A 27,356-nucleotide genomic window follows, 5' to 3' on the forward strand; every position below is an offset into this window, starting at 1 on the left:
CCTCAGCTTCTCAGTCAGATCCACCCGTTGCTTCTCTGCAGCTCCACCCTCTCGCCCAAATATGGTTACTTCTGGCTCCAAAAGACAAGATGGTGACAGCCTTAATGCCAGACTTGAGGCTTCAAAACAGGAGTCCACAAACCAATGGGTGACATCAGAGTGACTACATCCATTGTTTTTACAGTCTATGGGTTAATGATCCCTTCTGCATTGCACTTAGTCATTTGAACCATTTCGCATCTAGAAAATACTAATTAGCATCTCTTTAATCTGTTGGACTATGTTGCATTAATGAGCATTCAATGTTAGGTATTCACAGTTGATCATAAACATCCCCTCACTACTTACACTACTATGAAAATATTAATTATAGCCTATTTATTTTCTTTATATCTTAGTGCATGTTCAGAGCAACATCTTACATGTGCCGTTATGTCTTGAGATCTATCATCTGTTCAGCATCCTGAGGCTGCTCTGAGGTCAAAGCAGAAGTAGAAGAGCGAAGGATGACCCCAGGGCGACATTTGGAGCGGCTTTGATGTAGAAAGTTTGAAATAGGAGCCATATCATGTGATAATCCTCTCCAGAGGATTCACAGGGGGGATACATCTTACATGACAGCAGGAACAAGAGAGGCAGGGATGATTTTGTGGTTTCACACCTCTGTAAGCATGATGACAGCAATTTAAGAGTTTCTCCTCCCACCTTCCAAATTGCTAATGAAGCTCACACAGGGGAAAAAAAAAATGATGTGGCATCGACAGTGACTCCATAAACAAATGCATGTGGGCGAGTATACTTGAGCATGTCCACGTTATTGTGCTTCTGCCACAAAGAAAAGGTGTCACATGCGGTGACGTCTCTGCCTAGACGCCTGAGGTAGCGGGTGATTGACTGCACCCAGCCTTGAACTGGGCAAATACAATATTGCAGAGGTTTGGCAGGATAATCTTTGGGGCAGACTGAAGCCGTCCCCATAGGCTTGAAATCCAACAAGCGAGAAAAGGTTGTTTAATATATACCCGTGTCCCAGTTCCTAAGGTTAGCTGTCACTCTCAAATGTAGACACACATACACACACACATGCACACAGCAGAACTTTACTTGACACCGGGAAGGAGGCTGAGTTACTGAGTAATTCCAGCTGTTATGAAGCCAGCAGGACTCAGATTGTATGAGTCAGTCACAGTGGAGCTTTAATCAAGAGGGGCCCTGTGGGACTTCCCTGAAGGACAAGAGAATAAAGTCTGATTGCAAAGCCTTGAGGCTGCTAACACCTTTCAACCAGGCTGATTCAGAGAAGGGGTTTGCCAATCTTGCTGTCACCCCAAAGAAGCAAAGCCGTTAATTTACTTCATACAAAACCTAGTGTCCTGGAAGAGAGGCTATCTCTGTAGTTCATCAGGAAAGCTGCATTTACACTCTGCGGTGGGAATACCGGAGAGCTTCTGACGTCTGCGGTGTTATGAGAGATTGTGCTCAGGTGATGGATTGAATTACACGGTAGCTCTTGACAGGAGAATGAGATCCCATTGCACCATCAGGAAGCAACAATGTTTGCTGTCACTCCAGATGATTGGCAGAGCTGTTGCAGTAACGAGGGAGCATTTTTAAAATTTCACAAAATGAGCCAGAAAATATGATGCAGGTTTGTGAGACGCAAAACAGCGTGCTCTCTTCCCATGTATCCCTGCATTTAAGATACCACAGTGTCCTCATCTCTTTTATGTAACTGTGCAGTGTTTATTTTGCAGGACGAATCTTCATTTGATTGTAGAAGTGTGCTTTTGTGTGATGATGACAGATGTGGGCTAGGTGAAAGGAAAACTAACCCTGGAAACTGAAGTGCTTCAGCGAGAGTAAAACAATGTGTGAAGGCTTGATGGATGAAGGCGCGGCAGGCCCCGATGCTTTGTTTACGTCTTTCACAAGACGTGTCAGAAGAGCTAGCTTATCTCTGACAGCGCGTCAGCTCGTGAGGCAGGGTCGTCCTGTTTGAACCTTTCACAACATGTCAGCGTTGGCAAGGCTAAAATGAAGGATGCCATCTCTGATAGAAATGACATCCCTCATGTGTTCCAGTGTTGCTTTCCAGCTGGTTCGGCCGACGAGCGGCTTCCACACCTGCACGTGCTCAGACTGGTTACCCCCGTACTGATCTTACAGGTGTAGGAAATTGCGATCAAGCACGATTTGTCTGGGTGTCAAAATAAAACGCAGGCCTTGTCAAGCAGCATTTAACGCTGGATGTGTTGGAGCCCGGAGCCAGCAAATCCAGTTTTAACAATATTCAGCACAAAAGCAAAGGAATGAAAGGGAAATTCAAATACTGTTATATACATGGAGCTTCTTGTAGCAAGTGATATTACAACAGCCCCTTTACAAACCCTCTCAGTCTTGATTATTATGCATGACTAGCAACTCAATCAGAACCGGCTGTAGAGCATTATCCTATTAACGTATTAATGACATATGAAATTTTTGGATTAAACCAGTTAGTCTGGTGTTGGCTCACATGTAAATGTGATGTTAGCCGTAGCTTGTTGCTGCAAAGTGAAATAGAAGTAGGTTGAGAGAGCAGGAGTGTGTGAGTGGATTAGCCCAACCTTCATAAGTGGTATAATGTGGTTTGCTCTTCCCTTCCCACATCAGTTGAAACTGTTTTCTTTAGCCCACGGCCACAACAGCAGAGACTAATTACCATTAAAAACTTACAGAATATCTAATGACAATTAGAAGAACTTAGCAAAGATGAGAGAAATTTCAAACCCCACCGTAATTATGAAAGTCCCAAAGTGTTCAGAGAAACAAATACTTTTTAAATGTTACTGGATTTTAGACTTTTATAATTAAAAACTATAGCAGGGTTTTCTCAGGGACTGTGCTATGGGTCGCTGGCTGTGCTTTGGCTCTCTCTCTGTACTATCCTCTGGCTCCGCTCTGCTATCGTGAAGTCATCTGGAATGACAGAAGTCTATTAGAAACATGTTGTGTTATCCAGCTCAGAGAGATAGACACACCAGGGCTCCCAAACTTCTGGGAGAAACCGATTACTTTCAGCGAAATGATGATTTGATTATTGCGCACATTTGACTGGCACTGGTGTTTGGCTTGGCAAGACGCAGCCTCCCAGTTAATAGCAGTACTTTACAAATCCTGACGCTTCGCACAGACCCTCCAAGAAAAATACACAAAGCTGAAAAGATGGTGTAAATCTGACTTTTCCTTGTACTCATTTAGGAAATGTAGTTCAGTGTTGAAAAGACCTCTAGGCATCAAGCAAAGCAAACTTAGCAACTGTGTATATCTTGGCTTCAGTTCGCTTCATATTATTCATGATGGATGTTGGTCAGAAGGCTCAAAAGGCACCAAAGAATAAACTGTATTTGTATGATCTGGCATTTAGGATTTTAAATGGCCGTATTCCAGTTCAGTAAATCCCCCTTCAAAGAAACAGATCAGAAGAAATAATTCTATTTTGAACTTTATCAGCAGGGAGAAATTCAACAGATAATTCTTAATGGGGGTAAACTAAAGGCTGGATTTATGTTGTGAGTTTCCTGTTTTTCCTCAACTCTACATGTGTTTCCTCCGCTCAAAAGAAGTTATTTTACCAAGAGTTCAAAATGTGATGTTCAGTGAAGCTCCTCTGAAACATGCAGCCATTGAATACTGCTCTCCCTGTGAATTAGCGCCAGGGGAATCAATTATATATTCATTGTTCCCTACTTATAAACGTCTGGACCGAGACAGAGTGACAACAGCTGTCTCATGGTTTATGAGTGTTCCTTCAGGACACAGTTTAAGCAAATGGATGACTGTCAGCATTCCTGATTGCATATACAACTCAAAATGAGGCAGCCATGTTAGTCATGTGCTGTGATTATGCTCCTATTTAAAGGATAATTCCACTTGGGTCATATTTTCATAGTCCTGGTCGTTAATAAAAACACTGTACTCACCAAGTGAAGTACTGAGTTCTGTGAATTCTGCAACAACAATAAAAAGAGGTCTGATGGGACAAGAAACCTGAGCATGCAGATGAACGTACATGTTTTAAACAAACCCTGAGGTAAGCCAAAAGAAAACAAGGCTGAACAATGAAATTATTACCTAGGCTCTCTGTTTTAAAAAGTCATCCCAGGTTACAGGCCGACTCCCTGGTTTTACTTTGACCTCCTGATTGTTACAGACTAGGGCTGGCACGATATCAGATTTTTACTATGCTATCGTGGCCAAAAGAGTTCACAATAACAATACTATTGAGACATCTGTAGAATATTTGAAATAATAATAATCGTGCTATCATTCAAATTCATCTTCTGTGTTATCTGGGTTAATTGTGCATTTTTTCTCCTTTTTGGCAAATTAATTACGCTCAAAATATGAGTGCAGGGAGTTGGTGTGAGTGTTTGTAACAATAACTGTCCAAAATCTTGCAAAAAAGGAGAAAAAAGAAGACCAATTTTTATGTTTAATGGATAGTGAAAAGGCAACAAAATGGCGTAGGGGGAGGGAGACAAAGGGAGTACGGACAGAAACAGAAATGGTTTAAGTAGTTATTTTCATGATGTTATCATATGTGTAATATTAATCCATCCATTTTCTAACCACTTATCCTCTTGAGGGTCACGGGGGGCTGGAGCCTATCCCAGCTGACATTGGGTGAGAGGCGGGGTACAGCCTGGACAGGTCGCCAGACTATCACAGGGCTGACACATAGAGACAGACACCATTCACACCTACAGACAATTTAGAGTCACCAATTAACCTGCATGTCTTTGGACTGTGGGAGGAAGCTGGAGTACGCAGAGAAAACCCACGCTGACACAGGGAGAACATGCAAACTCACCACAGAAGGGCTCCCACACCCCGGATCGAACCAGGAACCCTCTTGCTGTGAGGCGACAGTGCTACAAACTACACCACCACGCCGGCTGTAATATTAATAAGATTTTATGATGATGATATGTATTTAAAATTTAAATATTACAGTTATCGTCAGTATCGGTACATCATAACATCCCTATTACAGACATTTCTTATACATGCACACCTTTGTTTTTACCTCAAAATAAAAATATTTCAATCAGATTTGCAGTGATTAGTCAAACGATCAGTCAATTGACATAAAATGTATAACTATTTTGATTATCAATTTATCGTTTTATTCATTTTCAAGCATAATAGCCAAACATTTCCTGGTGTCAGCTTCTCAGTGTGACCCTTTTAGACTGTAAGGCAAGTAAGCAAATTAAAGACATTGCCATTGCACTTTTTACATTTCATAATCAATTCATTAAGAACATAATCTTCAGATTTATCCATAATGAAAATAATCCTTAGTAGCAGCCTTAATCTGGATAATGTGTCTAAAGTCTTGGCTTGTTTAACTCCAGTGTAGGCAGTTCTGGAACAGGCAGCTCTCCCCCTCCTGTCCTAAGCCCCTCCCACCAGACGAGCATTATTCTTTATGGAGTTACCCACAGTGCATTTGCTTGTCTCTCTCTCTCTCTCTCTCTCTCTCTCTCTCTCTCTCTCTCTCTCTCTCTGTGTTTATCAGACCACAGATGAGACAAGAGACAAGAAACCCCCCAGTGCAGGGTGTCACAGCAAGCTGGGTCTAACTTATGTAACTGCACGATTAGAAAGTTTGCTGATCGGGTGGGGAGTTGGGACGGTCCGGTCCCCCAGGGCTCGCTAGATTGGGTTGCTGTTCTGGGGGTCTTTCTCCAGAGTTGATGCCTACTCTCCTCCTAGCGAGATGGTCTGTGATACATGAACTTGAAGCCACAGCTGAGAGCAGTTAGCAGAAGGCTAAACTATGAGCAAAATTTTCACTCTATCTCTGAAACACTTCACTGATACTGACACGTTTTATTTCTTTTACTGTCAGACTCTCTTTTAAACTGTCTCTTTGAAGAGTTGGGTTGCTTCGCAGTGTTGGCAGTTGTTGCCAGTGCTGGAATTGCAACTTTTTCCGCAGGATTCTCCACCATTAAATCGGGCTTTCACCATGTGCTGTCTGCACATCTGCATTTGCGAGCCAGTAGGAATGCCCTCTCTCTGAAATGACCTGTGGCCAAAGCCTCCAGTCATGGGCTTGATTTTCGAGAGTCACAATAACACCGTTAGCTCTGTCAGCACTGTTGCCATTGTTAGCACTGTTCATGCTGTTAGCATCATTAGCTGCTCGCCACCGGCTCAGCCACCTCCATGTTGAGAGCTGTGTGTAGGAAATCCTGACTCTGTATCATTATGCTCTGAATGTCACATACAGCTCCTTTGTTTTTTATTTTATTTATTTATTTTTGGCCACTTTGGTGCAGCATAACAAGCTGCAAACATAATGCTGACATATTATATCCTTATAAGGTTGACATAGCATCGCAGACACAGAGCAACATTAGTACTTATTTGGAGTTGTGTTTTTGGCTGCAAGTGACAGCTTTTGCAGTGCACGAAGACACTGGATCCGTTATGGAAATAAAAAAATGGGAAACAGTGCAGCTTTAACAGTTGAACTAGTTTTCTATTAATATAAATGATAGAAGGGGCTAGACGTGCATGTGCTGAGGGTGTCAGACTTCTCCCAGTAATAAATAATTAACCTCGTATCAGCCCTCCTCTGTGCTCGAGCACAGGAATAAAACAGGGGGGCTTTAATGTAAGAACCTTATGATGGAGGTTATTAACGCCGAGATCCTGGCATGCTGATTGGCAGAGTAGGGGTGGCACATGCTGAATTCTGCCGATGACCTAAGGGACAGGGCTTTTGTGACTTACCGGGCGTTTTGCCTGGCTCTTTGTTATGGCCATGTGTCGCCCCAGGAGCCTGCTGCTCTTTCCAAAAGCCCCGGGTTCAAAGCTGCCCAGCCCGATCAGGGACTGGGGATTGGGCCAACGCCAGGGAATAAAGAACATCCCAAACATCTAGCACAAAGACCCCTCTGACTCCATCTCGCTTTTATACTACCCCCCTCTCTCTCTTTGCAGGTTTATATCTCAGCCTCTCACTTGCTTGGTCGGTCAGTTTGCGTCTCTTAATCCCTGGTCGGTCACTGAGCTATACACTGCCTCTTTCCCCCTCAAAGATCCTGTGCTGTCTCCCTGACTCAGTGCTCTAACTGCTCATTGCAACATCTCTACCCTCTGCCCTACCCTCTGCTGATCCGAACACTTCCCTTTACACCTTCTCTCCTCTTCTCCCTTTTCATTTTCTCTTCCTGTTTGCAGCTCTCCCTTCACCTTTTCCAACATCAGATGAAACCCTCCAGAGACTATGGATAAAGATAAGCCCTGTGAGATAGATTGTGTGCGTGAGACAGAGTAAATCCTCCACACCCCCCCCTCCCTCCCTCTCCAACCCTGGCTCAAGCCCCTTGCACGTTCCGTCTGCTCAGGCTAGCAAAGCCACTAAGCCAGCCTCTGCCTCTATCCACCTCCCTATGCACAGCATTAGCTAACCTGCTTTGCGGCTATTCCCTAATCAAAAACATTTACAGTGCGAGCCAATGCCTGTGCGGGCCAAAACAGACACGCCGCCATTCTCCCTCCCTTGTCCGTGTATTTGCGATGGATTAGCCCAACAGGTGCTTTATTATTCTCATCAAAAAACACTCAAAGGAGGAAGAGGGAGAAAGAAAGGCAGTCCAAATGGGTTTCAGTTTTTAAATAGTCCAATGAAAGAGCTGACCCATAACTCTCACACTCCCCTGCATGAATTAATTAGTGGTTGAGCCCAACAGGTGCTACATTTGGTTTGAAATTCAATCAAAAGTGAAGAATCAGGTGATGAATCCCCCCCCCCCCCCCCTTCCCCAACCCCTCCAGGCTCACAGTGTCAGCAGCTGCATCTTCCATGGCCCCATTACAATGTCCTCCTACATGAGAGAGGAGTGAACACACACACGCGCACACACGCACACTGTTTAATGCTGCTTTCAAAGTGCAAAATTCTGGCCTCAGCCAATGGGAGAGAGCATCTGTGAGTGGTGGATTTGAAAGGGACCAATAGGACAAAGGGATTGTATCAGCTAAAAACGCAGGTGCACCATGATTAGCGGGCAGCAGCTGGTGAGGTCACAAACGGATACAGAGTGCACAAACACACACACGCACACACAAACTTTTTCAAATGCATGGTAAATGTCCCTACAGTCCTTTCATTCCTCTCTCTGTCCTCCACCCTAACAACAAGCATTAGGGGTACATACAGTGCCTCCATCTCACCAGCCTTTGATGACTGAAGAAGCAAAAGGAAGAATACATGGCGCACAGGCCAATATGGGTTTGAAATGACTACTCTTTGAAAAGGGAGCAAGGAAGAGGAGAAGGGAGAGAGGATAAAAAAGGAACATAAACCCTCAGAGAAGCTTTTTTGAAAATAGCTGATAAAAGACAGATATATATATTTTTTTTATGAAGGAATCAATTTACTGTGTGTGCGAGTTTGTGTTCACACATTCTGCGTTTGAGTTAGAGTCGGAGTGACACACACATAGAGAGAGAGTGAGATGATTTGCGGCTGTTTGGATGCCTCCACTGACTCCTTTCAACATAAATCCGGCATTGTCACACACCAGCATCCCTCCCTTCCTGGCTTTACCTCTCCTCTGTGTTCTCTCTCCTATCCGCTGTTATCCCCCGAGACATGTCATCATCCTCTCAGCAGCTCCAGTCCTCCCTGTGTCCCGGAGGTCTTGCAACAAAGTCTGTCCCATCGTAATCCAATTTAGGATGGAGTGATGGGCAGCGGAGAAATGGCCAGCTCTGGAAGACACACACAGATACAATTTAGTTTGATGATGTCATTCAAATCCCCAATAACTTGTAGTGAGTGCGCCGCCACTGGCTTGGCATCACAATTTGTGGTTGAGCAGTTAGCATGACTGTTCCTCCATCTATGGCCAAAGGAGAGGCCTTCCCTAATCATTCGAGAGCCACATTAAGGTTTCTCTTCTTCATTAAAGGCCTCCCTTCAGCAAATGGCTCTCTGTCTGAAGAAATGGCATAAAATCAGGAAATAGACTACATGGCAGATTGAGCTGTTCAATTACAACTTAAGAGCCATACGTCATCAGGCTCCGTTCATTTCCACAGCCTGTCCTCTTAAGTTCAGGCGAGGGGTTTTCATGGAGGCTGACAGTCCATCGGGGGATTGATAGCAGAGGAAATAGTAGATGAAATCCGAGCTGGCATGCTAGTCATCTTCGGCTAGCCTCTGGGACCCAGAGTTAACTGCTGCACACATCTGAGCAGGGAGGTGTTTAATGGTTGATTAGCAGTCTCTGGGAGCTGCCCCGCGCACCAAAGGCACTGTCCTCTCCATTTTATGCCTCTGTGAAAAATCAATTAGCACAATTACACGGCCTTAGTTCTATTAAACATTAATCACAAAGCGCCGTGCTCTGGGTTAGCAACTAACATTAATTGATGTCTAAAATGACTTTGAGGGAGCGGTGATAGCATCACAGCTTTATGGTGTACAAGGACTCATCACACAGCATTTCAATGATGATGCAGGAAATCAGACACGTTCGTGGAAGGGGAACAGACACTGAGGACATCGCTGTCGTCTCAGGTTCAGTTTAACAAATTTGCAGCATGACACTTGATGTTAGCCACTGTCTTTGATCACTAAGGGACCTGTACTCTTAGTTTAAAGATAAGGTAGGCTAAAATCTGGAAAAGGCAAATAAATGAAGCAGCAGAATTTGAAAATGCACCCTCCTCCTGCAGCTTGCCCCTTTCTGTCCCTAAGCCCCTTTCACCAGACAACCAAAGGCACATGCACACGCTTTATACAGTAACCTAGTGTTTCCCATACACTGATTAATGATATCTTATTTCATTATAGAGTTGCTCACAGCGCATGCACCCAGCCCCTCTTTGCCCTGCTCTCTTTCTGTTTACCAGACCACAAGTTAAGAAGAATTAGCAAGCTAACGTTAGCCATCCCTTCACCATCACTCCGCACTACTTTTGACTGCATCCCCAGGAGGAACTTGAAACTGCAGCCTTTAGCTCTGGTTAGCATGCTAAACTATTAGCAACATTTTCTTTCTATCTCTGAAATGCGTCGCTGATGCTGACACATTTTATTTTCCTTTATCGTCCTTTTTGGCGTTGCTTTGCAGTGTAGGGAGTTGTTGCCAGTTCTGCAAGGGCAACTTGCTCTGCAGGATTCTCTGTCTCTGAATCAGCATTTCATTTATTGATTGTGTCAAGTATCAGTCCAGGAAGGACCCAGATGCAGAGCAACAGGCAGGTTTGAGGTTAAACAAAAAGTGTTTTTTAATTAGGCTGATGAAAACCATCCAGACATGGCAGGTAACAGAAGGTGCAAATGATAGAAGAACCAAAACCAGCTGGGATAATACGATGAACTCAGGTTAAAAATCCAAACAGAGCACAAGTCAACAGGCAGGAACCGGAGCAGGGAATGACACCAAGAACATGGAGAAGAGCACAAACAGAAAACCTCAAAACGAAGTCCACAAGATAACATAATATTAACAAAAACTTGCCTAAAAGTTGCCTACCCTAGCTTTAAGAGATGTGGTTTTAGTTATGATGTGGAGTTGGATCTTGGATTGTGGAGTGATTGTGGGGCTGGGTCAAACTGTTCCTGTTTCAGCCAGTATAATGTTGGTTTTCTTTAGGGCTGTCACAAATCTCTCTTCCTTTGGCTTGTGTCCCTTTCAGCTGTGGGAGGGCATCATAAGAGGCTTGGCTGCTCTGTTTTCACTGCTCCAGCTTACAGTCAGCGGTGGTCCCACAGCCCGGGTAATTGAGGCTGAGAGGTTTATCTTGAGTCAGGCTCTCAGGTCCCGGTCAGATAGAGGGGCCCAGAGCTGACCAGGACTGGAGAGACTCTCCAGAGACAGTCAGCAGCCGCTCGTTGTCTTTTATCCTCAGTTCTCCCCCCAGGCCTCCCTTTTTTTTGTCTCAATGGCTCTCCTCCACCTCTTGCTTTGGCTGAGGGGAGGTCTTTCATTATCTTCATAACCTCCTGTGTGGGGGGGAGAAGAGGTCATCGCCTCTCTCTTCTCCGTCTCTTGTTTCTTCTGTCTGACAGCCCTACAAACACACATGTGCATACATCACTCCCACTCAAACTCAGAGTAAGCAGGGTCTCTCTCAGGACGACAGGCTAATTTTACCCCTGTCACCAGGCCCCGAGGGAGGAGGCGAGCTGGAGAGGGAGAGCACGTTTGGAGGTGTTATTTTCAGCCGCTGTGTCGAGGCGTAGGATGAGACTGTAAGCTGACCTGAGGGCAGCTTATCCGAGGTGGAGTCATTTGTGTGTGTATGTGAGTGCATGTGACCACTGTTGCTATCAGAGACATGTATTGGCTGATATTAATGGCTTGCTCTAAAGTGATACTGTACTATGGATCGCAAGGAATGCAACAAACACACCCTCACACTCACATCCACATCCACGCCTGTATTACATTCTGTTTTAGGAAAGTAATTTGCTCTCTGCTTATTGACACCATACAGCATTTTCCTGTCTCAGACTACTGTAAATGATTCCGCTCTGCGCAGATATAGGAGCAACCGACTACTTTCTTTAATTTCGTTATCTTTAAACACACTTCCTGACACTCTCATTTGCAGCAGCGTTGAGTAATTACAGTTACCCTACATTGCATTCAACTTGTGCAACTGAAGTTAAATTGCTCTCTCTTTTTTATCATTATCTTGTTGTCAGACTAGCTGCAGATTCAGCTCTTCTCAGAACTGTATGCTCACAATTGGGATTCAGCTGACTGCAAACTTCATCGCCACAGGCCTCGGGCAAATTGCTAATCAAAGCAAAACACAGAAAGGCTGCTATTAACCGCTTTTCTCTCTCCGTCTCAATCCCACTCCCTTTTCTCTCCCCTCTTTCCAGACAGCGAGATTGTTCCTCCTGACTGCCTGCGCCCACGCTCCTTCACCACAGTGCGCTCCTCCTCTCTCCGGCGTGAAGCTGACGACTCCCGTCTGTCCGTCAGCCTGTGTGACCTCAACCTGCAGCAGGAGGACGGACGTAACGTCCACAATCACTCCCACCGCCACACCCTTCACCTGGCGTCAGCCTCCTCATCCTCCACCTGCCCCATACCCCAGAACTCCATCAACTCCCAGCAGTCCTCCCTGCTGCCATCCGCTCTGGAGAGCGACCTCCACTTCCACCAGCTGCGTGGCGCCCACATCAAGACGCTGGACGAGCAGACAGTGGCAAGATCTGAGCATGCACGAGAGGAACGCACTCTGGTCTTTACCAACCGGCCCCTGCGCACTGGAGAGACTGTCTTCATCAAAGTCACCAAGTCCAGCCCAGCACGCTCGGGCTCATTGTCCTACGGTGTGACGTCCTGTGACCCAGCGGTGCTGCGCCCCAGTGACCTACCCTACAACCCAGAGGCTCTGGTGGACAGGAAGGAGTTTTGGGCGGTGTGTCGGGTGCCGACGCCTCTTCAGAGCAGCGACATCCTGGGCTTCTTGGTCAACCAGGAAGGAGAGGTCATCCTCAGTCACAACGGCACTAATGTGGGGATGCAGGTGTGTGTGGACAACTCCCGCCCACTCTGGATGTTCTTTGGTCTCCATGGGGCTGTGACTCAACTGAGGATTCTGGGTAAGTAAACACCACATGAAGTCACATTAGATACAGTTTTAGTACGGCACTTTTATACAGTCAGAAACTTGTGAGAGACAGAGAAGAAGGTCAAAATCAGTGCAGGAGAGGCTGAGAGATCCTGACACAGGATCCTACACTTCCCATAATGCAACCAGTAGCTTCTGTTTGGCAGAGTCTCTCTGCCTGGTCTCAAAAAATCATGACGACAAATGTCTGACGCAGATTAAGTACACTGAAAGCTTGAATGTTTCCCAAAGTGTTAACAATATTTAATTTACCTCCTGCAAGTGTCCTAAGTGGAGTAATGACCACGCTTTTGTTCTTCGACCACACGCTTTATCTTGTGAATAATCCTACTTGAAAGAGTAATTTACGGTGGAAATAACCATCCTTTCAGCCCAGCGATGTGTCCGGGGTCAGGAACTTACAGATCGGGATATTGATCTTCATTTGGCAGGGCACACCACTGGTGAGACCTCTGAGCTCTGTGCTTAATTCACTTTCTCCCAGGGGCTGAAATCTATTTGCGCTAAGTGTTGATCGCTCTGACAGTATGCCAATTGAGGCAAACCACGTCTGCCCGTTTAGAAATTACAGCCACGGTCACGGCCAGCGCCAAAGGGTCAAGAGTTTCAGAGTGCACTTTGTTGCTTTGTTTGCAACAATATTTACAGCACAGGAGACAGGAAGCATCTACATACATCCATAGCATTAGCAAGACAAATAGATGCTCTGTCACGACCCGGCGAGATGAAAAACAGGAAGTGAGCAAGCAGAGGTGGAGAAAGGCAGCGGGAGGGAGGGCCGTGACCTGCACACAGCAGGGACAACAAGATGTCTCAGCGGGTGGACACTTTGCCTGTCAGTGGTGCGCTGTGACACCTCATTTCACCCTGCCAAGCATATTGCCTTTCCACGAGGAGCAGGCAGCCGTGGGGGGGCTGCACTCACGAACATGAAAAGTGGAAGACAGCTCTGCAACATACTATCTGGAATGAATGCCACTCTGAATGGCATTTGTTCCCACATCCGCCAAAGAAAGTCAGTGAAATCCTTTTTAAATGACAGCACTGCACAAAGTTACATGTACATACGAGGCATTCTTAAAATCATAATTTTAGCTATTACTGTATATTTTCACCCAGTGATAGCAAAGGGCTGACAGTAACATGGCAGCATCTTTGTCAGCTGTGTAATGCAAATTGCTGCGTGCAGAAGTGGATGCTGTCTTCCACTAATGCAGCTCTTAAGAGGCATAACAGCCAAAACAGCACTGGCCTTTCAAAGGTGTCACAAGTGTTTGTCTGTGGAGGAAGAGGCATCTATAAATACATCCTGCTTTTCTTCAGTGACAGCAGAGGAAAAGGAAGCAAGGGTTAAAAGAGGTTAGAGGGGAACAACCTTCGCTTTAGCTAGACATGCAAGACAGAGAGAGATCTGTGAAGGTGAGGCTTAAACTTTTCTCTTGTCAGAGGTATAGAAACATAATGTGAAAGGATTTGAAACCTCTTTTCATTTTACACAAAGGGACTTACCAAGATGCAGCCGCCAGGCCTGAAAAATGAAGCCAATGGTGAAGTGCCAAAAACTACAGTTCTTTGAAAGACCACTTGAGGCTGGCTCCAAATCCAGTCAATCCCCATAGACCCCCATGCTAAAATGCCCAACTTTTCAGCAGAAATAAACATGTTTACAGCCTGGTACATTTTATTAAGGCTTAAAGTTATACAAAATGAATGGCTTACCACTTTGAGTGATAGTCTTGCTGAGAGGCGTCGCCTCCATGAGTCAGATCCACCCCTTGCTTCTCAACAGCTCCACCCACTCGTCCAAATACGGTCACTTCTGGCTACAAAAAACCAAGATGGTGACGACTGAAAAGCTGAACACCATAGTCCACGAACCAGTGTATGACGCTGTGGTACCTACATCCATTTTTTTATATTATTTTATAGTTTATAGGATTCACTCAAGCCCTCAGGAAAGGCACTCACGCTTCCTTCCAATTTTTCTCAGTGGCCATTCACAGTATTGCAGTGAAAACATCCCCTGCCTCCCAAAAACCATTTCCCCCTTAAACCACCATTGTTAAAGAGACACCTGTAAACCTGTTGACAAGACAACTCAATCTGCAAACAAGGTCAAATATGACTCTTTCTATTAAGTTAAGTTATTTTGAAACCTGTGACATCATCATGATGCAAAGCCTATGACCGTGGTGGGAACTCTGGGGTGGGGTCAGCGTGAGAAACACTACTGCGCATACTCAGTGGGCTGCATACCCCAGAGATAAACCTGGAAACTAGAAACTTTTTTCACGTATGTATCAGGTGAGCAGTTGGGGTCCAGTATCCAGATCCAATAATAAATCCATGGATTCACTATGTTTACAATAGGCTAATATTGCTGGCTTGACCCACTTAACACCAACTGACAGCAAAGAGACCATGACAACCATGTCAATAGAAATGACATTGAGCCTTAATATACACTAGCTTTGCAGTGTAGAGAAAGTGTCAGTGATCAGTTAAACATATGCAAAAAAATGCGCTATTCAGCTTTCATTTGTTTCCATCTCCTCTTTACCCACAAAGAAGAAAACCTTACCTTATTTTCCATTGCAACAAATCTAAATGTCTTGATGGTACAGTGAGCACTTTTGCAAGATCCTTTGTTATCACACAGAGAGATCACCTACTTTACTGTTAAATTACATTTTGGCTTTGCAACTGTGCAGAACAGACCACCTGGTTTTTCCATGTACATTTCTAACAATCATACTGAAACCAGAGAGCCTTGGCAGCGCAACAAATCAGGAATAGCATAACAATGAAGCAGGTCAGAGGCACATCTCCTTATCAGAGCAGATCTTGGAATTCCCACTGAGGTGTGAATCATCTTTACTTTCCAGCTGCTTTGAATTAGGAAGCATCTCTTATCTTGCTCTCGCAGCTCTTGATCTATTGCTTTATGTTGACTGGAGAGCAATTTAGCTTTCAGTTAAGCTGAATTCAAGCCATGCCTTCTACTTGGAGTGAGGGATGTTAAACTTGAAAGCTTGACTCTCCCAGTGGGCTTCAGCTTTCAGGATGGCAAGATAAAGCAGTCATCACAGAGGCCCCTCACTTCAAACAAAGCATGAAGCAATGGACCTTTCTAATAGGAATAGGCACCTTCACACAGATGCATCAGGGTAGCACAGGTCAGCCAGGAGTGCTCGGACAGGGTAATGATGGTGAATGAAACAGTGGCACCCCTAGACTTTTTTTTAGGGGTGGCCAGATGGGGCCACTAAAAAATCAAGGGGTGGCACATTATAACCAACAGCTACAACTGGGTTTCAGGAATTCAGTTATGCTGTTAAAGAATAGAGGCTAGATGAAAACCATGTCAACGTAGCTCATTTCCACCAAACACTTTTGTCATAGTACCTATGGAACCACGTAACCCCTCAGACATGGTACCGAAACCCTAGGTCTGTTTAGTGTTTCCACCGCAAACAGTACTCTTAAATGTGGGCGGGGTTGTTGTCACTCACTGCTCTGTCCAGCACTCACTGTATTTCCTCTTATCAGTCTGTACCTTATTTATGGTCCACAGAACAGGTGTGCACGCCTTGAGCAGAGTGACCGTCTGCTATTGACCAATCAATGGACTGCAGTGTTCAGAGCTCCACCTTCTAGTACCAGATCTGTGTGCTAGGTACCCCAAAAGAGGGGTGACTAAAATGGGGACAGTACAGAGCGATTCCACTGGTACCATCCACAACTTTTCAATGGAAAAATAGTGTACCGAAATGAACCATACCGTACTGCTCAGTGGAAAGGGGGCGTTTCAGTACAGTTAACATTTTGAGTTCCACAAAATGATTTAATGGTTATGTATCTATACATGTTATGCAACACATTTACTGGGAACAAGCCTTCTCAAACAAGTCTTCTCAATAGACCCCTTTGAAAATGACCATGCCAGTTGCTCCTTTGCCAAAGCCCTTAGCCCCCTTCTTGACAAGCTATGCTGGCATGGTTGGTACCAATGAATTCCTTAGGTTGTCTGGTTTGACAAAATACTGCTATCTTCAGGCTAGCTTAAAAAATGAGCATTCCACAGCCTCTTAAATAAAATAATGTCCTCCTATTATTTTGCAAGAGGGCATGGGGCAGTATTTACATCAGGTGTATGGCCCCCCTGGCCCCCACTTGGAGGCACCACTGGGATCAAATCAATACTGCATATGTTCTATTAATAGCAATGGTTGCTTAAGTAAATTAAAACATCTGCCTTTCTGTTTTAAATCTATACATGTATCAGGATATACTGTGAGTATCCTTGTGACTTAACAAAACGTGGTAAATGCATGTCCTTCCTCGTAAACCTTTTGCAGAGCTGAGTTTTGAACATTTTAAAATTCTGTTTACAATCATGTCTGCTAGCATGTAGCCTTCAACTTCACTGCTTTTGTTGGCACGTCTTTGTGCATCACTCCCACCAACTGTCGACCAGTGGAATAGAGTGAAACCGCCTGCATGCTTGGGCGCGTGCGCGTGTGTCCTCGTGCGTGACACAAACAAAACTGTGACCCACTTTAAAATAGTATTGGTCCATGTAGTGGCCACAATCCCCACAGGGTAGAAGAAGAGAAGACTAAAAGCAAATTGTGTGTGTAAAGTTGTGGCACCAGAAGAAAAACATCTAAATCAAGGGCTATTTTAACAGGCTGAGTCCTTTATTGTCAGAATTTAAGCTTGACTTAAATCCAACTAAGGTGTACTTTTGTCAGACCGAGCTCTACTTAGGCTCAGCTGTGCTTTGAGCTCAATGCTAACATTGACATACGTGTTAAAATGCTAACCCCTAGCATGTTATATAGGACGCAAAATGGCACCCTATATGTGTGGTTTAGTCTGACGTTTTTAAAAACAAACGGTACAATTTGTTTTTTCTGAGCTCTCTATCCCAAGATATGTCACCCACAAATTTACCCACTGGGATACACCAACTCATGGACAGCATGCCACACAGTATTTTACTCCATTGTCCATATTAGTGTGATTATACCAAAGAAATCTGAAAAACAGAGCAGCTGACAAGTTGAACTTTGCGAGAGAGATATTGAGGGGACCTTGTGCCTTGTGGCGTGGAAATAGGACACCCATCCAGTGACCCACTTCGCATGTATTATAGATTCCATTAAAATGTCAGCGCGCTCATGCTCAAGTGAAATGTCTCACCACCCACATCCTCATACACTGCAGCTGCCACACTCCTCTCTCCTCCTCTTCTCAACTTCTGTCATCTTTGTTGGTGTTGTGTCTCTTCTCTTCTCTTCTCTTCTCTTCTCTTCTCTTCTCTTATTGCTGATATACACATAAGCCCATATGTATACATATAGACACCATAGGCTCTCCAGTCATCTATAATAAAGTAAAGGGCAGCATATGATTTGATCATATAACACTGTGCTATTCTAATAACTGCACACAGGCAGAACACATGAAAAAATATGTGAATGCTATTTCCTGTATATAAATTTAGCAAATGACATATGCTGGAAGTAGTTATCAGGCTTTCCACATTTATAATGCATGTCAAATGCATGGAAATCATGGTATTATTAGCATACTAAGACCACTTTAAGTTTTCCGTACTTGATAAATTAACATTGTATTTATCTTCATCCTTTCCTGCCTTATCTTTGTCTGCTGACTATAAATAATACAAGGCGTCGATGTCCCAAGTGTTGGAAAACGCATGATTGCATGGCAGCAATCGCTTTTTTCATCCTTCCATTATAATAATTTTTTCATGTTTTTTTGCCATTTTCACAAAGAGACATAAAAAGAGGGAAACCTACACAGAATATTATGAAGTCAAGCTGCAACAGGACAAATTCTAAATGACTATAACTAACTTCACATTATATATTAAATATTTAAAATATAATTTGAATTTAACCAGGTGAAAAAATTAATCAAGAACATCCTATAGAAAAATAATAATTAATAAATATCTTTTTTTTAAATAATCCATAAATCACTTATTGTTCTGTGTAAAACACTAGAACACCCTGTAATACAATGATTCTAGCGAGTATCTCAAACTGAAGTCTTAAAAGTGAGGTTAACAAGAGTGTAATTTCCAACGGTGATGGGTAAATATGCTCATGGTACCACTGCCTTACAGTATAGTCCAGAAGAAATGAAAAACGTACACCTTACTACACATAACAGTATTGCACATCAGCCACTCATGTATTGCACACAGCAGAGCACCATGAGCAAAACACAACACCTAAGCATCATACGACATAGTTTAAAATCTTAATTGAGGTTGGCACAAATTAATTTTTAAAATTTTATCCAATATTGCAAATTGGCTAAAACAGATTTTGTTTATTATTTTTGCACTCCTGGAAAATGTTGGCAGACTTTGAGAAAGAGACAGTCCATCTTTCACACCTCAGTTGTTGAATTTTGTTGTTGATATTGCTGGTTTTATTATTTGTCAGTGCAGAGGTTTGTGAGGGGCTTGTTTTCTGCTGCTGCAGCCTATGCAGAGGATAAAATTAAGGACGAAAATTAAAATGAAAAACACGTTGCTCCTGATTATCATCTTTAATTCAGAGACATGTTCTAAACTTTTAAACATCTTTTCCTCCCTATATCTCCCTCCATCTTTCTCAGCATACTGCTTCCACACATGTGTACATGTGTTCAGACATGTGTATGGAAGCACACACACTTTCCTCGCTGCACTTATTAAAGAGATAAACAACTCAGGGATGTACGACCGTGTCCTCTCTCCAAAACAGCTCTTTTGTCTCTTCAGATAATATCTCCACCACAGACAAAAAGAGACTATTAACATTTTATGCAGCAGGGTAAGCCATGACCTTAAACTACTACCCTCTGAGCTGCTTTCCTCTCATCTGATCTAAATACACACACACAAAAAAAAACTGAGTGCACATTTGTCCTGATCGCGCCTCAGAACAAGAGATGCACAGCAATTAAATTAACAGCCTCTCATTCTGGAAACGGTTTTTGTTTGAGGATTACATTTCACCGGCGTTAATGTAAACTATTTCTAAGGGTCCTTTCCCTCTTCTTCTTTCTTTCTTTCTTTATGTTGCGTGTTCAGTCTGTAAACAGGCCTGGAGATTTACCGTTTAACCTCTTCTCTTCTCTCTGGTCGTATTGTAAAAAGTCACCATAATTTGTGACTCACACACCGTCTGACATGGGTGATCCTTATACACACGCCAAGCCCCTAACCCTTGCCCTCCACCGCCCCTTCTTCCCCACCCACCTCCCTCGTCACATACTCTGCATACCTCCCATGCTTTAAAGGAAGAGGCTGTCTCCATAGATGTTCCCGTACAGTATGTGCTAAAGCTGGATGGATGGCTGAAGTAGTTAGCAGCAGAGATGTGGCCACAGCAAGGCAGCCTGCCTCTCCCAGCTGTTCACACAGGTCGGTTTAATCTAGTGGTGAACAGGCGGGATCAGGGCTGGGCACCACAGATCCTGCCTCAGCTGCCCTGGATGGGAGGTGTCCGCCTGCCAGAGGGATTAACAGGGAGAGATGGGCAGAGAGAGATAGGGAGGGAGGGGAGGGACGTGGGGAGAAAGAGGATTCAGGTCCACAGGGGAAGCACTCGTGCTACAGGGCTGCAGGGTGATCAGGCTCCAGGAATCAGATGAAAGGTGAAACATGTCGAATTCAGTAGAACCATAGGGGTGGTGCAGCGATTTACCCATCAACACTCTGATTCGGAGCCTTTCGACACATACTGCTCTATTGCTCGCATAAAAACAACATCAACACCACCTGCGACATTTATCTCAGTATAATATTTTGGCAATGGCACTCATGGTTCTTGACTGGGAAGCAGGACTTTGTACCAAATGAACTGTCTGACCTGTCCAAGTAGTTGTCCCCCCTCCAATCCCTCACGGTGTCCCAGTCACCAGCAACCAGTGCCACACTCATGTTGTGCGTGTTATGCCACCCCAGTGTGTCATTTTAGATAATATGCCACTGTTCTGGAAGCAAAAGAAGTGTGACGGATGTGGCATCTAACACAACAGCATTGGCCTCTAGTGTGCCATAAAACATATGTGTCTGCAGCACTTTATCCACAATAACAGTAGCAATGATCTGTGATACGGCAGCTGATCTCATATTCTGATCGAGTATAAAGACCTCCCGGACCTCACTGTTTTCCCAATTTGCTGACAGTTTCAGCTGCTGTTCTTCTTCCTTGAGTTAGCTGCTAACTGCTGCTAGCTGCTTTTCCAATCTTTTGTACAGACATTAAGTCGGCGCTGTTGCTACCTACGCTGTAGCGTAAAAGTGAGACAACTTGATCACCCCACTCCAGGACCTTAACGGCAAGGCGGAATAATGGCACAACATTCCCGCCAGTGTCAAAGGGGCTATAGGCCGTATTTAAAGATGGACGACATGACAGATCCCCAGTACTTTGCAAGTTCAGCTGTCAACATTCACAAACGTTTTCTGCAGGAAATGCACTTTTGAGTTTAAAATTGGGCTTTGTTTTTTTAGCTGATGGTTTTCCTATGCAACAAGGGATTTTTAGCGTAATTATGAGTGGCCCTATCAAATTAAGTGGTTTAGATAATCTGAGTAAATTGCCAGTTTGTAGTTAAGCAGTATGATTGTTTGACTGCTTTTACTAATTACCAGTTACACCTAGTTTTTAGTGAGGTTGTCACACGATCTCAGCAATTAATTTGGCAAGAACAGTGTAAACACTGTATAACTGAAACTATGGAGGACTAGATCTGCCATAAAGAATAAATAAACAAATGACTAAATTGAAAAATTATTGAAATGATAAGAAAGAAATTTAGAAAAGTCTCATTTATCTAATAAATATGTAGATTTATTTTGAAAATGAATAACCATCCACAGAAATAAATAAAATGTATTTATTTGTTTTACAAATTTTGTTTTTCTGTATACTTATTTTTGTATTTAATTATTTCCCAATTTATTATCTCTTTACATTTATATCACATTTTAGTAATTTCTCTATTTATTTATTTCCTTATTTATTCATTTATTAGATAACAGAGACTTTTAAATCAAAATTTCTTTCTTATTTATTTAGATTATTTATTTATCAGTTATTAATTCGTTGAGTCATTATGTATTTATTTTTAATTACAGCAGATTTGGCCCTTTGTATAATTTTTTTTTCCAAAATCTGTTTATTGATTTTCTCATTTTAAATGACAGACATACAACCGTCCCGTCAAAGTGAGAATGGAAAGAAGTGGAAATAATTTAAAGGCGTTCAATTATTTACCCAATATTATCATGTGTGTATTATTTACATGATATGAATTTTTTTTTTTTTTTTAAATATCATAAATACCAGTATCTTGCAACACTTCTAGATTTTGAGTTGGGACAAAAAGATTTCACGATTTTGAAATGAAAAATTAAACATAAGACACATGGTCTTAGCAAATAACTAGTATATTTTAGAAGATTAGAGACAGTAAACTGGGTTTGTCCATCAATAGTGTTTCCTTCCTTTATGTCCAGTGTATGTTTATTGTTTCTATACACAGACAATGGGTTGAGCATCTCACGCATACTGCCTGGATAAAGAGTGTGATCCTGACTGGGGTGTCCCCTTCTAAAGATTGTATTTATGGTGCCCCAGATGACCTGTTACATCATGTTACACACTGCACATACTGTACAAATCATACACACATGCACACAGTGAGGTGCCAGGAGCACCAGGGCAACCCCCGGTATGCAAACAAAAGAGAATCTTGACTAACACCCCCTCGACATGCCACATCAAACAGCTCCTGATATAGAGTCATGAGCTGCAGCGACACAATGACATTCCAACTGTGACAAAAACACTGCTCGTGTTTATGACCTGGAAGTTATGGGACATTTTCTCTAAATTCCAATGACCCATTATTGGCTGGCCCTGGAGAGGAGTCGGCCTCTGTGTGTTGGCCCCGGGCATTAGTTGGATTGATCAGACTGCTGGTGCAGATGGCGACAGAGAGATGCAGTCTGGCAGGCTGCAGGGACATTCATAGAGTGGGGCTGCCATCATGATGTTACTGGTCAGAGTTGATGGTGACTCTGCCACACCAGATGACTCCGGTTTTACTTTTTGTGTCAGCTGTCCAGGAGAACAGACACAGCATGAAATGTTCCACGGTAGGATTCAGCACAGTGGAGGGAAGTGTTTTGAAAAAAGCGGCGCCAGAAATAGGATGGTTAAATGTCTAATGTACAGCAGTTGATTTGTGATGCAGTTGTTAGTGTGCTATTTTTTGACAGCAGGCTTCAGGGAAGGTAATTAAAGTAATCTGCATTTACGCTGAGAAGCAGCAAAGCATTTGATGGGAATTCTTTGTTGATGATTACATGCTTGCTCTGCAAGACAGCTAATTTGCATCTTAATTTGTTGGGTATTTTGGTGTCTCTGTCCTACCTGTGACGGAAAATTATTAAAGATATTTAAATGAAAGAGCATAACATACATTTATTAGACATTAGACATTAGACATCACCTGTCAGAAACACACAGCTTACTTTTGTATTTAATTATTTTGCATAAAGCACCACATACTGCACAGCGTATCCTGTTGATACTGCACTTTGGGGTAATATGGAAATGCATTTTAAAGCTGCTTTAATAGGTTTGTTGCTGTTGTTTTTTGAGACTTTGAGGCTGAAGGGCAGGCAAAAACAACCCGGTCTCACTCATCGAAATCCAGCGCTTGCAGTGTCACTGATGAAAAAAGCTGTCCTTAAACATCAGCATGATACGCAGCTGGTTACCGTTATAGTTTATCAGCGCCCGGGGGTGTCAGAGGGAAATGCGCCAGGACAAGATCAAAAGTAAGGTTGCGAAAGTCCGAGTGGAGTGGGCGGTAGGGATGGTGGATGAGTCCAACAAACGCCAGCTTTCACCTGGGATAGTGTTGTTCATGACCTGTGAGATTATAAAGCCTAAACACAACCACGAGCGTTAGTTGCTGAAGGAAAAAAACGTCAATTCGCGTTATTGTACCAGTGTAGTGCATTTATTTTGAAAGAGACTGTATGTAAATGGTAAATTTCCTGTGAAAACCAAAGTGTACTTTGAAAGAAGACAATGCATGTAACAGGCAGAACTTGACATGGCATCCCAAAACGTCAACAACCAACGCACCCAGGGTACCTTGCACACCGTATCTGGATATGAAAGTTCCATGACCAAATGTCAACATGTGACGAGGTCGGAGTGAGAATGTGTTGAATGCATCACCCTATATAAAGCTGCTTACGATAACAGGTTAGCAAAGAGTTGCCTTCGTACGCACCCAACAGACACAGAGCAACATGAGCAATTATTTAGTGTTTGTGCTTTTGGCTGCCTGACAGATTTTAAGTGCAGTATTTACTCTACTTTTAGTTCTGGTTTGGTCGCCATCAAGTGAAATACCTGGTTGTTTAGGTACTAAATGTTCCACTTCGCTTTATTAGCTAGCTGCTAACTTTACTTCCTGTCAAAATTTGTTTACAGCCAAAACACTGAGCCTGGTCAGGTTAGGTTTAGGCACAAAAAGCACTTAGTTAAGGTAAGGTAAAGATGATTTGGGTTAAAATGATCACCTGAAACATGAGGTCCTGCAAGACAAGCTATTTCTTTCACAGTCATCTGAGTCATTGTTTAGATATGAATATTGATAAGTGCAGCTTCAAAGTCACATTAAACTTGTGTTATGTTGAAGGAGAACTACGTCGGTTTGTAAAATTCATGCATATTATTGCTGTGATCTAAAACTCTCCCAAAATATTTTAGTTAACATGAACAACTCTCCACCAAAACACAAAAAAATTAAGTGCTAAAACTCAAATTTGAAGCTGCAAATTATATTCAGCCAAAAATAAGCCTGAGAAGCTGGAAATTAGAACAGAAGTACAGAGAGTTGTTGCATTGAGATGATACACCGTCTCATCTGGTTGGAGTATGTTCTTTGTATGTGGGTACATTTTGTGCTTCAGGACTGAAAATACTTTATTGTGTTCTCTGTGTTTCGACGTAATCACTCTTCTATTTATTGTCTATGGAGCAGCTCCAGACTTTATATCTGATGACATCACAAGTTTGAGATTTACTTCTCTGGTTCCTGGCTTTGAGAGAGAGTAGCTCATGTGCACAATGACGTATTGAATTTAACGAGGCCATGAAAACAACATGTTGGAATTCTTAATTTAAGTGGTGTTCCCCTTTAATGACTTTGGACGCAGCCTGTCATGTCAATCACACAGCGGCCTGCATCAGCCAGACCTGTCTTTCTAGGCATCATCGGCATTCCAACATGTGCTCCCTGAACTTGTTCCTGGTATTCCCATTTGTTTCCCCAACGGTCATGTCACAGACGGAATGTGGAACGAACGGGAGACTGCTTTGAAATATGCTTTCCCAAAAAAAGAAAGTAGGAAACAGAACTTCCGTGATGAATATGTGCACACTTATAAAAGGACTGCTCTCACAAATTGGAGTGCTCTCTGTGCGCTCTCATGACTATAAATGTAACGCCTGGATAATGGAAGAAAGTGAATCCTGCTCTAGTTCATTGTCTGAGCTATTGTGGACAAAAGAAGAAACAAAAAGATGGGAAGGGGAGTAGCCGTCTATAAGAAGACCTATTTGCTGTAATGTCTTGTGCCTTTATGTTGCTTTAGCCATTAAAAGTCATTTTAAAGCTTTCTACAAGAGAGCACCTTGAATTTTTTGTTCTTAATTTGTCTTCCATACCTCCTTTAGACCTGCCCTCCTTCTCTGTGCTGTTTGCTGTTCTGACTATATATATATATAATATTAGGACTACAGTATTTAGTTTTGAGTAATGTCACCAAGACAAATTCCATTACATTTATTGCAGCTGGCTACTGAAGAAACAGGCGTTGTGATTAACATCTATTCCCCTGCCTTTATCTACTCTGACTAGGTTCCACTCATCTCGGGGATCCACGGGCCACGTCGAACCCCAGCTCGCCCTCCTCCTCTCCGCACACCCCGAGCGCCTTGGGCAGTGGCAGCTCTGATCCAGTGCTTAACGGAGGCCTGTGCTCCGCTGCTTACTGCAGCTCAGCAGGGGGTAGGTACACCCAGATAGGGAGCTACTACTACAGAAGCTGAGAATCAATCACCCCACAGGGGACTTAGTGGAAACCATTATGGGACAGTGAGCAGATGTTATCCTGCAGTAGTCAGGAACAATGGCCAGCGCTTCATGGTCCCACCGCTGCCTCAGCTGCAGCTGGATGTAGGAAAATGTTTGGCACGTGTTATGTCACATAGGACTGTTATGTAAATGAAACTGATGCAGTGTCGTCTTTTTAAGTAGCGCAAGACCTAAACCTGATAGAAAACTTCCTACACGTGGTCAGCTTGCAAATCAGATTGAATTGCCATTTGGTTTCACTTCATTCACTCAGCTGGATGTTTTTGTTGCATAGAGGGCGGTATTTTTTATCTTTAATGTACTTCTTAATAGGAGATATTCACCCACTAAATTATCTCCGATGCAGGTGCATTGGAAAGCATCACCTAAGTATTGAGAAAAGAATATCACACTCACTGCTCTTGCTCACCATCACAATTTATTGGTTATACAGAAGCTTCAGTCCCTCAGGACCTTTGTCAAGAATATTTAACACGCCCATTTTGTGTGCATAGGTGTGGGACAGTTCGTCCCCTGTGTGACAGTGATGTGTGTAACATCTGTCACATAATATTCCACACTGAAAGAAGAAAAAACACAAAACATGGACACTACATAACGAGGTCTTTTTACAAGATTATTTGCAAAAAATTATGAATAAACACATAAGCCTTTCAGCTTGCAGCAAAATCTTAAAATACTCTTGACAAGGTCCAGAGAGGGACCAAAACATTAGTATGACCAATAAAATGTGAGCAAGAGCAGTGTGCCTCTTAAATGTACCGAAAAAGTACTGGAAATTATTTTGGCAGGCTGGATTGGCTTACATCACTTGTTGGTTAGGCTGCTGGCTAGGAACTGTTAACTGGGATTGATACAGCATTGTGATATTTTGTGTGCCAATATTCTATCTGTAATCGAACACCAAGTATATATAATATATAGAAATGATTAATATTGCAAATGCAAATAAAACTTTTGACAGCCTACGTAAATGATAAAATCAATTGCTTTTTCAGTCCACTAGATACATTATGCTGCAATAAAAACAACTGAGAAGTGAAAAATCTGCATCTTTAAAACTTTATTTCATTAGCTAAATCAGATGTTGACTTTACAGTTCTTTACAGTTGAAGAACTACAAGAGCATTGTATCCAGGGGTGCAAATATAGACCGTGCAGGCATGGCAGTTTCACTGGGGCCCATGAAGTGAGGGGGCTCATAGAGAGAGAAAGCTGGGCCTTGAGAGCAATTCAGATTGCCACCTTAGATATATTAAATTATTAAAGAGAAATACTGCAATTTCTGAGGCTATACATGCCTTTAAAAAAGGGAAACCCACCACCATCATGGGTTTCTTTTGTTTTTTGTTTTGTAAAATAGTCAGTAGCAATCTATAACAATTTTTTTTATAAAATATATGCTCATTCTACATAAACTGTAAATGAGCAAATATTCAATTAAATAAATATTTTCTTCTTTTTCTTTTGTCATATACATA

At 42.9% G+C, this 27,356-nt stretch overlaps 1 protein-coding gene across 2 annotated transcripts in view; it reads left to right on the top strand.

The window, feature by feature from the left end:
• neurl1aa (neuralized E3 ubiquitin protein ligase 1Aa) overlaps nt 1-27,356 on the top strand; it is a 98,706-nt gene that overhangs the window by 69,254 nt on the left and 2,096 nt on the right. For both annotated transcript variants that reach the window (XM_033623137.2, XM_033623138.2), the window contains exons 4-5: nt 11,903-12,631; nt 25,639-25,788. In XM_033623137.2, coding sequence (XP_033479028.1) covers nt 11,903-12,631; nt 25,639-25,788 — 879 coding nt within the window. The remainder of the gene's footprint in view (nt 1-11,902; nt 12,632-25,638; nt 25,789-27,356) is intronic.

This window comes from Epinephelus lanceolatus, chromosome 3, assembly GCF_041903045.1.
Source record: "Epinephelus lanceolatus isolate andai-2023 chromosome 3, ASM4190304v1, whole genome shotgun sequence".
Lineage (NCBI taxonomy): Eukaryota > Metazoa > Chordata > Actinopteri > Perciformes > Serranidae > Epinephelus > Epinephelus lanceolatus.